The 15,274-nt window shown below is 50.4% G+C and overlaps 1 protein-coding gene across 2 annotated transcripts in view; it reads left to right on the top strand.

Annotated features, from left to right (window-relative positions):
• Window positions 1-15,274, top strand: part of ARNT (aryl hydrocarbon receptor nuclear translocator) — a 52,646-nt gene that overhangs the window by 21,565 nt on the left and 15,807 nt on the right. The window contains exons 5-10 of one of the 2 annotated variants that reach the window (XM_054998064.1): window positions 2,054-2,098; window positions 5,900-6,113; window positions 7,345-7,558; window positions 9,673-9,772; window positions 10,548-10,613; window positions 12,422-12,507. In XM_054998064.1, the coding sequence (XP_054854039.1) occupies window positions 2,054-2,098; window positions 5,900-6,113; window positions 7,345-7,558; window positions 9,673-9,772; window positions 10,548-10,613; window positions 12,422-12,507 (725 nt within the window). The remainder of the gene's footprint in view (window positions 1-2,053; window positions 2,099-5,899; window positions 6,114-7,344; window positions 7,559-9,672; window positions 9,773-10,547; window positions 10,614-12,421; window positions 12,508-15,274) is intronic. The other variant, XM_054998071.1, reaches the window with a different exon arrangement.

The following is a 15,274-nucleotide window of genomic DNA, read 5'->3' as shown; positions in this document are numbered from 1 at the left end:
AAAGGTGGAGGCGGGCTTAGAAGCTGACCTGTTTTTTGGCAAGGCCTGCCCATTCTCCCCACCACCGTCAGTGCCAGGTATATACTGTAAGGTGGAGTGGCAACCCAGTGGTTCTGTGTTTCTCTCCTGGCGGTGGAGAGAGCCTTTAAGTCATAGCTGACTTACAGCGACCCCTGCTGGGATTTTCATGACGAGACGAATAGGGGTGGTTTGCCATTGCCTGCCTCTGCATAGCAACACTGGTCGTCTTTGAAGGTTTCCCATCCAATTACTAACCAAGGCCCACCCTGCTTAGCTTCTGAGATCTGATGAGATCGGGCTTGCCTGGGCTTTCCAGGTCAAGGCGCTTCATTCCCACCAACAGGCAAACATTCTTTGTCTGTAACTGGCTTGGAAATGTCAGCTTCTTACCTCTGGCACTTCTCAGACCGGAATACCACACAAGGGTCTGTGTGGTATTAAACAGACGACTGAGCAAGGTGTAAATGAACTTTCCCTGCTGTGCCTCCCCACTTACAATTCTCCTGCTGTCATTCATGCACACCAAGGCCTGCCCGTTTGTGGATATGGCTTGGTGTGCGCAGCGAGGATTGTGGAAACCCTCCCTGTCCCACAGGGCAATTTTCGTATGGGGGGGGTCAAGAGTCAAAACAAAGCAGGAGTCCAGTGGCATTTGCTGTATTCCCCTGGCAATGGGCCGCCCTTCTAATTTTAAAAATTATTGTCTTAAAACTGGATTTGCAGATTCTTCCTGTCGACAGAGATCGCCAAAAGGAACTGAAAGAGGCATAATCTTTGTTCTGCGCATGCAGATTTGAGAGTCTGGCATTTGTCCTTCTAAGCCTCACTACTGTTATGTATTCAAGGCGGTATGCAAATCATAATTCCACCGGTGTGCAGGGAAATGACAGGATATAGTTTCGGGTGCAAAATTCAGTGTCTTCAGAATCTTTGTCTCAATTGGAGCAAAATTCAGCAACTTTCTAGGTTTTTTGCTTGCCTGAATAAGCTTGGATGCGTGTGGGCTTGCTAAAAGATCAGAAGCCAAAGAGGGCAATTGGGTCGAATTCCCAGGCTCGGGCTTCAGTGCCCCCCAAATATCTCCTGTCTCCCTTCTTCCTGCTGACTAGCAAAATACAGTAAATTACCTACAGTGGGGCAAAATAAATTTTGCAAAACAGGAAAAGAAGCCAGTTTGGTTGATTAGCATATTTTAGCCGCATTGCAGAATTTACACTTCCTTGACACAGAATTTTAACATTTTAATTGCTGGATTGATGTAGCCCTGTCTGTATCTTGGTTTGATGTAAATTTTCACAGTGTTTTTGCTTGCCAATCCTAGAGGAGGGCCTCAAGAATTTATCATTGGATAGTGGATCCTTTTCTCTCTCCTCCCAATGTTGATGTCTTTAAAAACCCGCAGTTTGTTTCACTTTTTTCCCTTTAACTCACCACACACCTTTCTTGCCCACCCGCAAACTCTTCCTCAGAAGCGTGAGGCTTAGTTTCTAAAATGGATGTTGATTGGTCTGCAGCCGCGTTGGCACCTCTTAGCCCATCCGTGCAGAGGGCCAGGGGCAAGGTACTCTGCATGTGCTCAGAAGTGCTCTCTTTGCATTTCATGGGCTCCAGGGATATGTTTGGATGACCGTGGGCACCAGGCAGGCAGCAGCTGCCATAGTGCAACTTTGCCAGTTTGTTGCATGCGCGCCCAAATGTTGTCTCATCATTTCTGCCTTCCTCCTCTCTGCTCCTCGTCCAGCCCCCGTGTCCTTTCTTCTCCCTGTCCTGTCTGTCTAAGGCAGGCTGTAAGCAACTTGGGGCAGAAACCTGCATCTTTTTACGATGCCTGCTGCTCCTGTTTAACAGCTGCCGCTCCACATTTGTTCAGCAGTGTTAGCGGTAGAGAGTTTTGCAGTGGAGAATCATACTTCCTGGTTGGATCACCTACTACATTTCCCCCCGTTTATTTTATTTTCCTTTTTATTCCCTGTTACTTTCAACCATATTTTCCCTCCCCATTTTTAGCTTAGTTCACCGATTTTATTTCTAGGTCTGACGATGAACAGAGTTCAGCGGATAAGGAAAGACTGGCCAGGTAGGAGACCGGAGATCTCTCTTAAGCATGGCAAAGCAGAACTCTCACTCCCCTTCCCCGTCTGTGACCCACCCCACTCCCTTTGGCCAGTGGCTCCCTCTTCCCTGCTTCCCTCCTTTTAATCCACTGCAATCGATGACTTGAAACTGGACAGAGGCCATGGGTGGGTTTTGCGTGATGCATGGCACGGTCATTGGCCTTGGAGAAGCAAGGCAAAAGTTGCAAGAGGGGGAAAGTATGGAGGGGGGGTGCTCTCCTTGGCCTGTGGGTGCTCCTTCCTTGTTCCTGGCCAGTGAGCTGATTCTACACCCCGTGTTCCTGTTGTTGCAAGTGGGTTTGTGAAATCTGGCTGTAAATCTGGCCACCCAAGCAGCAGCACCCTCGAGCCCTCAGTCCCAGAGGCCAGAGTTGGGTGTGGATGAGCAGTTTCCAAGGCAAGGGGGCTCTGGCAGCAGGCTGTTGTGGGAAGTTGACTTTCCTTGACGTGCCACCTTCTATCAAAACTGGTTTCCAGCTGAGGGCCAGCATACTAGAAATTTGCTGGGGGAGCAAGGGGGGAATTCATCTGTGTTAGTAACCCTGCTGTGGTGGTTATGGTGATGAAATTCACCCCCCTTGGCAACTTAAATCTTTCCAGTATCCAAGGAGAGGCATCTGACTCTCTGGAGAGCCTTGACGTGCGCACGCACGCACGCGCGCACAAACACACACACACACACACACACCCTCAAGGGGCATGCCTTTTGCTCCCCGAGGACCCAGGTTCAGCACACTGCGCCACCAGGTTGGGTGAATGTAGCATTACAAGTCCTGGCTGTAAAGTCAATGGGTGACCAGTGCTGGGGAGGGGCAGAAGCGGTATTGGGAAACCGAGGCTGAATAGTTGGGGCAGGGGTGGGAAAGGCGGCTACCCAAACGATGTTCAGCCAGATATGGCAGGGCAGGCGTGGATGCAGGAGCTGCTGGGAGAGAGCAGAAGACCATCCAGTGGAGCTAAGGAAAGAGAGTCCGGCTGCAGCCAGGGCTAGAAGAGAAGTCCTTCAGAGCTGTTGGAGAAGCCATGTTTTCCATCTGTTGGGGGACGAGGGGATGAAGAGGGAAGCCTCCCGGTGCAGCAGGGGCCACGGAAGAAGTCTGTTCTCGCCCTGTCCTAGGTAAGAGGAGGTCATAAGGCGCCAGACTGGGCTGTGATGCTGTGGTCTTGGTTTAGCAACCAGCAGGTATGTCAGGAATCCCCCTCTGGCTACGTCAAAGAGGGATGTCTGATGAGGAGAATCCAGAAGCGCCAAGGCTGGGCTCTTGCTGAAGCCCGAGGGTGTCTTTGATCCCAGCCCTGCCAGTGAGACGGGAACAACACCGACCCTCTTCCCAAGTAGTTCTCTTCAGAGGGAACAAAGAGTTCTTTCTATTGTTGGTTGTTTATAGAATTAAACATTATTTGGCTTGTAGCATCCCTTTGCAGCAGTTGTACGGGGGGGGGGGGGAGTGTTCTCCAAATCCACATTTGGTACAAAGGTTCTCAGGGGGGGTTGGGGGTTCCAGCAGCGCAGGGCGGCAGCCAGAATGTGGGTGTTGGAGTTTTGTGGCAGGGAGGAAGCCTGGCTGGAGGCTGCAAAGCTTCCATTGGGCTTCCTTCCGTATTCCGAGTAGATTTACATGCTCATCCATATTTGGAAGGCCGGCATGAGCCTACTGTACTGGCCGTGGATGGCCCCATGGCTGCCCAATCAAATGCTTCCCGTTAGTCTGCCCATTTGTGTATTCGTGACGCTCTCACCCATGGATGAGCCACTTGCTGCCCCAGAGAAGGGCACAGTTCCATCAGAGGGCTGGGAGACCTGCAGAAGTCCAGTGCCTGCGAGTTTCAGCAGAATCCCTCCAGTAGGCAAGGAAGCACAAGGTCCAGCGGCGCCCATCTGCCAGTCCTTTGTAGGCCTTCATGTTGAATCTTACTCGTTGATGCCTTTCCTTCTTCACTTTGCCGTTCATCCAGTTTCATCTTCCATTTTGTGGCTTCCCCATGCATCTGACACGTCCCACCATCTCTTTGCGTCCTTTTCCTCGTAGGAGACCCGGAGTAACCTCTGTCTTGGGGTGAAGGGGGGGGGCAATGGGGTCCTGGACCTGGTTTCCACAGTTTGGTTGTAACAGAATCAGGGTTAGACCCATTTGTACAGCATGGAGCGCCACACCCTGTGATGAAAGCGTTGGGGTGAGATTTCCTCTTTCCAAGGGCACGTCTGCAGTCTGAACTGTATGAAAGCGATTTAGCCTGTTTGGGCTCTTACCCCCTTCTCCCTGCCCCCCAAATACTCTGGGAATTGTAATTTTGTGAAGCTGCTGAAAATTCTAGCTGAAGGATCCCCCGCTGTTCACAGAGATCTGTTTCCCAGAATTCCTTAGCAGACACCCATAATGTAGACAGAGATTTAAAGCTGTGCGTGTGTGATCTGGTAATCTCTGCTTGCCTGGCCAGTGATGCTGCCGCTCTTAGGCTCATGAGAGGCGGGATACATGTTTCAAGAGATGCGGGCTGCTGCTGAAAATGGTTTCCCCACATCAAGCGTGCACTCTCTTTCTATACAGCTTGACCTGTGTCATGACCTCACTGGGTAACTTACCGCCTTCGGGATCAGACCAAGGGTTCTTCTCGCCCAGCATTGTGTTTCCGGTGGTGGCCAGCCAAATGCCTGCCTACTAGAAGGGCACGAAGTCCTCGGCCACTGTCCGTCTCTGGAACTGAGAGGACACAACCCGTGGACCTGGCCATTGCGTTTAGCTGCGGCTCATAACCACGGCAAGGCATTACCGCCGCTCATGGCAGCCAATTCTGCTATGCCCGGAAGTCATGAATCTGCTGCCGGGAGGTGCCTTTCCATTTTGCTTTCCCCCTCCTTAATGGCATGCGTTTAAAATGCCACTGCGATGACTTCAGGATGTATGGACACCTTACAGAAAGAAGCAGCACATGATACGTGGTCGCAGTTTTAATGGCAGCCCTTTGGTTGGTGCCTCGTGGTATTCTGCTCCCGAAGCAAAGCCACGTCAGGGCACAGGGAGGGTGCGCATATCCCGCAATGCACAGCTGGAGTCTTGCCCTTTCATCCTTTGGATTCCTGCGAGTTAACATCAGCCACCTCCTGCCTTAAGCCCAGAAAGCCCAGCGACTCCTGTGTCCCAGCTCACGCCCACCAGGCAGCGCCTCATTCTAGAAAAAGACAAACGTTCTAGGTGGCAGAAGCACACTGACACATGCATTAGCTGTGACAGCTCAGTGAGGGTATACCTCCGAGTAACAAATACAGGAGGCAGTCGGTGTTGGGTGATTGGTTCTCATTGGTGAGCTTTCCCAGAGACCCCGGCTGATCACCAGATGGTGATCTCAAATAGCCGCAGGGCTGTTCTCAAGGGTGACAGACCTTTCAGGGTCTGTTGGCCATCTTAGCAGAATGGAACCTCCATGTTCAGGGGCAGTGTAGCTCTGCAGACCGGGTGCTGGGGCCCTGTGCTTGTCATCTCCTGGCTGCAGCTGGAAGCAGAATGCTGGACCTTTGGCCTGCTCCATACAGCTGGTCTTCTGTCCCTAAAATAAGAATAAAACTGCCCTCTGGATGAAATCCTCCTCCTTTCTTTCCCCATGGCATGCCCAGCATGAGTGTTTGAAATCCTAACACAAGCCCTTGACTCTTTCCGCATTGTCTTCCCTCCTCCTTTTTTATCCTGCTAGCCAGAGCTGAGCATGTATAGCTGATCTGTCTGGCTTTTGTAATCTGGTCCCCTCCTCTCTCACCCCTTGCCCAGGGAGAACCACAGTGAGATTGAGCGCCGGCGGCGGAATAAGATGACCGCCTATATCACGGAGCTTTCGGACATGGTCCCCACCTGCAGCGCTCTAGCTCGCAAGCCAGACAAGCTCACCATTCTGCGGATGGCCGTCTCACACATGAAGTCCCTCAGGGGCACCGGGAACACCTCCACGGACGGCACCTACAAGCCCTCCTTCCTCACCGACCAGGTCTGTAGCCGCTGCCCAAACGGAATGGCCTGAGATGTAAAATCCCAGCAAAGGAGGCACAAAGCGTGCAGCCAAGCACCTGTGCCCTTGGGGTGTGCCCCTTAAGCCTGCACTTGATGCTCAGATCTATTATCTGGTGACCCCTTCCACAAAAACAAAACCTGGTCTTTTAAAATTATTTGTTGAAAAACAAAACACAAGTTGCAGGCACGATGCAAACAAGCAATTTGACTCGAGATGGGTGGGGTGTGTGCGTGTGTGTCGGCATTGCTGATTCAGCCACAGCCCATTCGTCATTTGTGAGCTGCATTATCCAGTGATGACATACTTGTCGAATAGAACGGTCGTGCCTCAAACCCAGTGGGCCTTTGTCGTCATCTGAACACACAGTGGGGCAGTTGGATTCGCATCCGCGTGCTCTGTTCCCGTCTTCAGTTTCCTGGTCTTGGGCTCCTCCGACGTCCATGGGCTGGGATATCACATTTGCATACGGCCCGATGTACACAGACTCCAACATGTGTAAACATGATCCATGCCGGTTGAATCGTGCAGATGACATGCTGGGGGCCAACAGGCACTGGGGTGTGTGGAGTTGGGACTCCTGCCCACCTGGCATCCCAAAGGGCAGCTTCTGGAGAGACCCTGGGACGGGGTGACCTTGCTCGTTTATGTGTTGTTTGTTGTAGATATTTATCCCTGACTTTTTCCCAAGCGGGACCCAACACTATTCTCCTCATCTCCGTTTTTATCCTTACAACAACACTGTGAGGTAGGTTAGGCTAAGAAAGAGAGGCTGGCCCAAAGTCTCCCAGCCCGCTTCCATGGCAGAGAGGATTTCAAACGGGGGTCTCCCAGATTCTAGACCGATACCCTAACCCCTACACCACGTTGGCTCACTTGTGTGGTCCTGATTTACCATTCTGTGTTGACCAACATCAACAGTCTGTGGAACTTTTAAGCTGTTCGGCTGTCTGTTGTCAAGGAAGCTAAGTGTAGAAACATTAAGGGGTACACATCCCTGCGTGAGCAGGCCTGAATTGTGTGTAAGCATCTCTCTGTTGGATGTGTTTTCTTTCCTTTGGCAAAGTATCACTTAGAGGTGCTTCGTAGAGGGCGCACAGAAGGAGGTGCTGTTTTTCAGTGACAGCTATTGCGGAAGAAACTTCAAGGCTCTTTGAAAGTCCTGGAACAGCCACAGTGACATTTAACGGCCAGTTTCTTCATTCTTCAGGAACTCAAGCACTTGATTCTGGAGGCAGCCGACGGGTTCCTGTTCATTGTGTCTTGCGAGACCGGCAGGGTGGTCTACGTCTCTGATTCCGTGACGCCTGTCCTGAACCAGCCACAGTCTGAATGGTTTGGCAGCACGCTCTATGAGCAGGTGCACCCCGATGACGTGGACAAACTGCGGGAACAGCTCTCCACCTCGGAGAACGCATTAACAGGTAATCCTGCTGGCGAGGGGAGAGGTCTTGCCTGCCTTGGCACGCCCAGGCCCAGTCATGGAATGTTTCTCAGCTGAAAGCCTTTCTGGAAAAGGGATCCCCCACCCAATTTCTGGAACTGGTATCTTGTTGAAAACTGGCAACTTGCCACTGATAGCTCAGAAATGGTCCCCAGGACTGGCAAAATGCCGAACACCCAGAAGTCTTACACCTGATGCTGTTTATTTGTCTGATAGTAAAAGCTCTATTATCTGACTCTCATGGAGAATGGGAAGGGTTGCCAGGTAATCAAAGGTGATGAATTTATTGATCTCCCTCTCTGAGGAATCCTCAGTGACCAAATTCCGCCCCACTGGGAGTACCACGGCAGTACCCCCCTCCCCCTCGATGCGTGGAGATGTCCCGTGCAGCAGGCAGAGCTTGAGGTGGTGTGAGGGGCAAGGAGACACGCGAAGATGGTGTCAGGTGACAGCCCTGACCATGGGAAGGCCAGCAGAAGCCGGAGGCATCAGACCGGCAGGCTGGAGATGTGGGAGGGGGGGGCACATGTGCCCAAGGCCTCGGGGGTCTGGTGGCTGAGGAGGTGATGCTGGTTATCTGAGCCTTCTGGATAAGAGAGCTTTCATGGTACATTTTAATACTCCCCCCCCCCCCCTTCTGAGTCGCCGAGGGCGATGTGGCTGATTCTCTTCTCTGTCTTAGCCTCACAGCAGCCTAGTCAGGTCAGATCGCTCGTGAAAGAATAAATAGTTTAGGGTTACGCTGTAAGCTTTGTGGCGGTGTGGGGGCTGGCTGGACTCTGGGAGACCCGAGTTCAGATCTTGGCACTCTAACCACTTCTCCGTACCATGGCCTCGACATTGGAAATGCGCTTCCAGCCATCTGTGTGCATTAAAAGATGAGTGCTTTGCTGTTCAGCAAATAATCTCCCTCAAAGAGATGCCTCACTAACGGGTTAGGGACCATAGACTTCACCACTGTCTTGCCTTATGCAACAGTGACAGGGGGTCTCAGATGCTTCGCTAATGAGTTAGGGACCATATGTTGCCATACAGACTGTCTGTTGCTTTAAGTATGTGTTCCATTGTACTACCTTTTGCTTTAAGAATGACCCACCTGGGTAGTTCTATGTTGTCTAAAGTCAGTCCTAGAGTTGCTTATGCTCTGTTTCAGCATTTCTTCAATTTGGTATCAGATTCCTGCTAATGTTATGTCTTTGTAAACTTACATTTATTTACCCTATGGCACGGTTTAGGGAAATGTTCCTCATATTGACTGTACTAATCTCACACTAGGAAATCTGCCTTGAGTCTCAGTGAGAAAGAATAATAACAACAACAACAAAAACAACAACAAACAAAACATTCGATTTATATACCGCTCTTCAGGACAACTTAACACCCACTCAGAGCACTTTACAAAGTATGCCATTATTATCCCCACAACAACAATCACCCTGTGAGGTGAGTGAGGCTGAGAGAGCTCTGAGAGAGCTGTGACTGACCCAAGGTCACCCAGCTGGCTTCAAGTGGAGGAGTGGGGAATCAAACCTGGCTCTCCAGATTGGAGTCCTGCTGCTCTTAACCACTACACTAAACAGGCGGACTATAAATGACATAAATAAATCAGAGCAACACCAGAATAAAACTTCAGCGGATGCAAAATAGTGCCTTCAAGCATCTGTGGTGATGACCCTCGTGGGTGTCACTGCTCACCACCAGCTGCAATTCCTGGCCTGTTTTGCTGAGGTTGGGGCCGAAAGAGCCACTGGTGGAGGACTGTGTGGACGTGGCATCTTGGAGGAGTGTGTGGACACTGCATCTTGCCCATTTCTACAAACAGGTTTTTGTTGTGCAGAAATACAAAACGGTGCAGGGAGGAGCTGTGGCTCAGCGGTGGAGCATCCGCTTGGCATGCGGAAGGCTCCAGTGTCATCTCCGATTAAAAGGATCAGGATAGGCAGGGACGTGAAGGACTTTAGCCCGAGAACCTGGGGAGCCGCTGCCGGGCAGAGTAGACCACACTGACGTTGATGGACTGGGAGCGCGACTCCATGTGGCGGTATTCAGGCCGTACCCAATGGGAGTTGTCCTCACTTTAGATTCTGTTCTCAGGTCGTATCCTTGATCTGAAGACGGGAACGGTCAAGAAAGAAGGGCAGCAGTCCATGAGGATGTGCATGGGCTCCCGCAGGTCCTTCATATGCCGGATGAGGTAAGAAGCGGAGATCCTGCTTCTGGGTGCTGGCTGAGGTGCCGGATTCTTCAAGGGAATTGGCGGGTCACTTTCCTATTCAGAAATCCACATGGGAACTTGGTTACGTGTATGCATGCGTTTATCTCCCTGTGAGATTCTCGGAGATATAGATATAGATCAGGCCCACAGAGTGGCTAGCCACAAAAACATAAAGGTGGGATCAAACAGCACCGTTCAGAGCAGAAGAAAGAAAAAGGAGTGCCTGCCTTATCCACCACCTGCTGATCAGCCGGCCCAGGGAGGGGAACGTGCAAGAGCAGCTGGTGTTAGTTTATTACCTTTATCACCCGCTCTCCCCGCAAGCAGGCTCAGAGCAGGAAACAGCAATAAAAAACACAATGAAATCTATTTAAAATATATTAATTACATTAAAACGTAAAAATCAGTGCAAGAGGCAGCGACTTTTAGCAGCGATCCGTATGCCGAGCCCCATCTAATACATCCCGTGGTTTGGGTGATGGCATGCCTGTTAGGTGGGTGGGCACCTTAAAGAGCCACCTTAAATTGCATAATCCCCAAAGGCCTGATAAAGGCCAGGAGGGACAGAGCTCTAGAAAACTCCTGTTTGCATGCCTGTTCACCTCGGCGGCGGCTTACAGTTCCAGATTTAAAAACATACAGAATGCAGTAAAACTCAAGTAACGCCCCCATCCTCAGACGGAAGGCCGCAGGAAACATAGTCATATTTTAGAGCAGCTCAGGTGTAATGTCTTTTCTGTCTTCCGCTCCACAGATGTGGCAACGCCACGGTCGATCCAGTCTCCATGAACCGCCTCAGCTTTATGAGAAACCGATGCAGGTAAAGCGTTGGCACCACGCAGGAGGGTGCCGTGATGGTGTTAGTGCTAGGTTGCTCATAGGCCCTTGAGAGATTGTGCCGTTAGTCCGGGGGCAGGCAGTCCCTGGCACCACCAGACTGTTCTGCTTAGCACACGTGGCCGGTGCTCCACCTACAGAACCGCTGACACTCTCACAGTACTGCTTGAGCTCCCAGTGTGTCTAGCCAAGAAGTGACACCTGTACACCCTTTAGCACGTCAGCATCTTCATAGATGTCTGCTTTGGCCCGCGGGCCTAAAACGTTGCCTGTCCCAGCGTTAGTCCCTGCTGTTAACTCTGGAAAGAGGAGGCACCAACTCCAGTTTGATGTAGTGGTTAAGAGCGGCAGGATTCTAATCTGGAGAGCTGGGTTTGATTCCCTACTCCTCCACTTGAAGCCAGCTGGGTGACCTTGGGCCAGTCACAGCTCTCTCAGAGCTCTCTCAGCCCCACCCACCTCACGGGGTGTTTTGTTGTGGGGATAATAATGGCATACTTTGTAAACCGCTCTGAGTGGGCATTAAGTTGTCCTGAAGGGCGGTATATAAATCGAATATTATTATTATTATTATTATTATTTTATATGTGGCACAAACATCTGCTTTGTGTTCACTTTCAGCGTGGCAGCTCAGGTCTTCCCACACCCCAGTTACCTGCCTGTTCACTCTTGCAAGGAGTGGAGGGAAGGGACTTTTTTGGCCCACAGAAGGGGCACTCAGCCCCTTGCTTGCAGGTCCGGAATTACTCCACAGGCTTCCTGATTCAGATCCCAAATGTAAAGCTCATGTAGCAGTTTTCTTTCGCCTGTTTTTTAAAAAGGAATCAGCAACAGATACAAAACAAATAGCCTTACTGTTGCTAAACTAAAACCTGTCTGTCTAAGAGCTGACTAACTTAAGCTTCTCTGGTTGGCGCCAGAGCATCTTACCCATCGGGTAGCAAGTCGGCCCTCTCCCCCCGCTGAGTTGGTGCAGCAGGGAGGCTTGCCCAGGTGGAGAATACAGACTGGCAGGTGGGGTGTCACGCCTGCTCAAAAGCCACCTTTTCTAACCCTCGGCACATCACAGCCGACACGGGAGCCAATCAGGGCAAAGCGACTAATTAGCATTACTGCTGTGAGAACATTCAGGGAGGCTGGAGAGAACTCTCTGAGGCTGGTCTTCAAGGCCTTTCACTAGGGACTCGGAGGCTGTTCGCAGGGGTTGTTGATTAGCTGAGCCAGCGTGCTTCAGCTAGGCCTGGGTCTGCAAACACTGCGCTGACCCACACTGAACCAATGTTCAGCCCTCCTTGCGGGAATCCTATGCATTAGGTCCTCCTTCCACACACAACTCCTGTGGACCCAGAGCGTCCCTCTTACATGTTCCCCCAAAGTTTTGGTCTGGAAAAGGGCTGTCTGCGTTTTGTAAAAACAAGTTTTGGCAACACATGGGAAGCTCTTCAAATTCAGTGAAGCCGGGCTCTAAAAACAAGAGTCTGGGGGCAACTTAAAAATAATTGTTTTATTGATGCACAAGTTTCTGTGGGCCAGAGGCCACTTCATCGGGTACAGGTGCACGCAAGTGGCTACTTCAGTGGGCAGCTGTGTGCCTTGAGGACGCCTTTTCTTTGGTACTCAGGACGTGTGTGAGTGCATGCACGTGTGCAAACACACAAGCACACATGCCCCTCCTTCCTGGCCAAATAGGCTCTGGCCCATGAAAGCTTCTGGTTGAAGCCGCCTCTCCCCCCACCTCCAGGCCTGTGAGCCCCACCCTGATGAAGATCTTTCTTCCTTTCTCTCGCTCAGGAACGGCTTAGGTGCTGCAAAGGACGGGGAGCCCCACTTTGTCGTGGTCCACTGCACAGGCTACATTAAAGCTTGGCCCCCTGCAGGTAACGCCCTTTTTCTCAAGCATCCCTTTCCAGAGGATAAGGCAGGTTTGGGGCGCACCCCAAGGGGCTCCACTTTGGGGGGGCTCAGAGGTTCTGTTTAAATGCTGCTGATCCATCATGGGCCATCTGTTACTTTGGCTGTGGTCCCCTCTCCCCCCATTCTCTCCCATCCTGCCACTCCGTCAGGCTTGCTGGCTACCTAGGTAGTTCATTTCGTATCTCATCTCTTTCACTAAATGGTCTCCAAGGTGCCTTTGAACATTTTTTATAACATAAAGTACAAAGCAGGAAACGAGCGTCCCTGGCCCCACCTGCAAGGTGCGTCGTGCCGTGTGATGCTGAATGTAACGATTCCTAGGAGGGGGCTCAAAGATCATCACCTGCCATTTTATTTTATTGATGTCGTTTACAGTCTGGCTTTCTCACCGAGGCTGAAGGAAGGCAGGTTACATAGTATCAGTCAATACAAGCATTGGCGGGGATATTCAGTAAACAATACAGTAGGGTCAGGACAGCAGGAATGTGAAAACAAGCGGAGACCCAGTAGAGAGCTGGGGCGGGGCAGGAACGCTGAAATAAAACATACATCAGCACAGAACTGGAGCATGCTTAAAGCGACAGACCGTTCCTGTGGCAATGCATCTTCCTGCACCGTTTCCTTCCAGCACAGCCCATCCTGTGAGCGAGAAAGCCCTCTTGCATGTGAGCTTGCTCGTACATTTTTTTTCCCAGGACAAAGAGGGGTACAAAAGAAGAAGGGGGAATAACAGGGTCAGAGGAACATTAAGATTTTGCACTACAAGAGTTGTTATAATAAAATACAGAGTACACAGAACATACCTTAATCAGAGTTCATCAATATTATATCTCCTATTCCAACTCCTAAATGTCTTCTCAAACTAAATACGATCTTTTCCCTACACAATATTCAATTTTAGATCAACTAAAGGTCAAAACAAGTGGTCTCCTGTACATTCTAACTGCTACATCTTAGTATGATCTAATGCTTCTATACAGATTGTTTCTATCTAACTTAACTATTTTGCCAAATTAGGTGTTCGATACATTGTCGAAGGCTTTCACGGCCGGAGAACGATGGTTGTTGTGGGTTTTCCGGGCTGTATCGCCGTGGTCTTGGCATTGTAGTTCCTGACATTTCGCCAGCAGCTGTGGCTGGCATCTTCAGAGGTGTAGCACCAAAAGACAGAGATCTCTCAGTGTCAAACTTTGTACAGCAATGCAGGAATTATCTTGTTGGAGCTTACTTAGCAGCAGGCAGTACACAGTAGTATAGCCCTAGCCCTACCCTTTACCAAATCATCTTTCTGAATCATTTCATTTTAGTACAGCCCTATTAGCTGAGCATAAAAAGCACACGCACACACACCCCGTTGAGGAAAGCCAGGAGTGGGAGCCTTCCTGACCCCATCAGGCAGGCCGTGCCGTAAGGTTGGGGCACAACAGAAAATGCAGTGGTTGATTTTTCCCATCTGCAGGGTTGCATCTGAGAAAGCCCTGCTCAGATGAGCCAAGCTTTTGTGGCGAAGCATAGGGGGAGAGATGCAGATATAAGGGACCAAAGCCAATAAAGGCTTTGTAGGTGATAGCCAATCTCTTGAATTGATCCCAGTTCTGATGGGCAGCCAACAGAGTGGCTGCAGGGTGGGAGAAATAGGCCTGTTTTGCCAAGCTCCAAACAATAACCGAGCTGCAGCATTCTGCACCCAACTGTAATCTCCAAGACGACTTCAAGGGGAGACCTTTGTAGGGTGCATTACAATAGCGTAGTCCTGAAGTCACCATGGCAAGGATCCAGGTGACCAGTTGGCTGTGCCAAGGTAGAGGGCCGTCTTCCAGGCTCGATTGAGTTGGAAGAAAGGGCTTTTTTTGCAGCTGCATTGACTTGCTTCTCCAGCAGCAGTTCTGGATCCAGTATAACCCATGCCTCTTAACTGAGCCAGCAAAGTTCAGCTGAACCCCGCCAAAGGTGGGAAGCGCGAGTGTCCTTTAAGATCTCAATTTCCCCAACCAGCATCACACTTCCATCTTGTCTGGGTTCAGTTTCAATTGGTTTGCTTTTTGCCTTTTGACCACAGCAGTCAGACAGCGGTTCAAGACCTCTGCGGCAGCGTCTGATTCATAAGCAGTCCATAATTCACAAAACTGTAAAATGTATTTGTCTGCTGGCTGTTCTTACATTGATTATGGTGTCTTTTCAGTGATTTTGACTCTTGCTGCTGTAAACTGCATTGGAGATCCTGTGGCCAAAAAAGTGGGATAAAAATATTTGAAATACATAAATAAAATGGTCACTGTTTATTAGTGCTGGGCCAGCTGTATATTCTTGTGTGACACCCTTTCCTGCTGGTTTATTGGACTGGATTGAAATCCAGGCTATAGAAGGGGGGGAAAGTCTAGAAAAGGCAGCAGGGAAACCTACTGGACAGAAAGAGCTCACAGCCTTCTTTCTCCACTGATTATTTATTCCACTTAATTGCCTTGTTAAGGAGCCCCATGACACAGACTGGTAACCTGCAGTACTGCAGCCCAAGCTCTGCTCCTGACCTGAGTTCAATCCTGGTGAAAACTGGGTTCAGGTAGCCGACTCAACCTTCTGTCCTTCCGAGGTCAGTTAAATGAGTACCCAGTTTCCTAGGGGTAAAGTGTAGATGACTGGGGAAGGCAATGACAAACCACCCTGTAAAAAGTCTGCCAAGAAAATGTTGTGATGCGACGTCCCCCCCATCGGTCAGTAATTACTTGGTGC

Source organism: Eublepharis macularius, chromosome 1 (assembly GCF_028583425.1).
Source record: "Eublepharis macularius isolate TG4126 chromosome 1, MPM_Emac_v1.0, whole genome shotgun sequence".
NCBI lineage: Eukaryota > Metazoa > Chordata > Lepidosauria > Squamata > Eublepharidae > Eublepharis > Eublepharis macularius.
The sequence above is the reverse complement of the archived record's forward strand: the minus strand, read 5'-3'. Positions and strand labels throughout refer to the sequence as shown.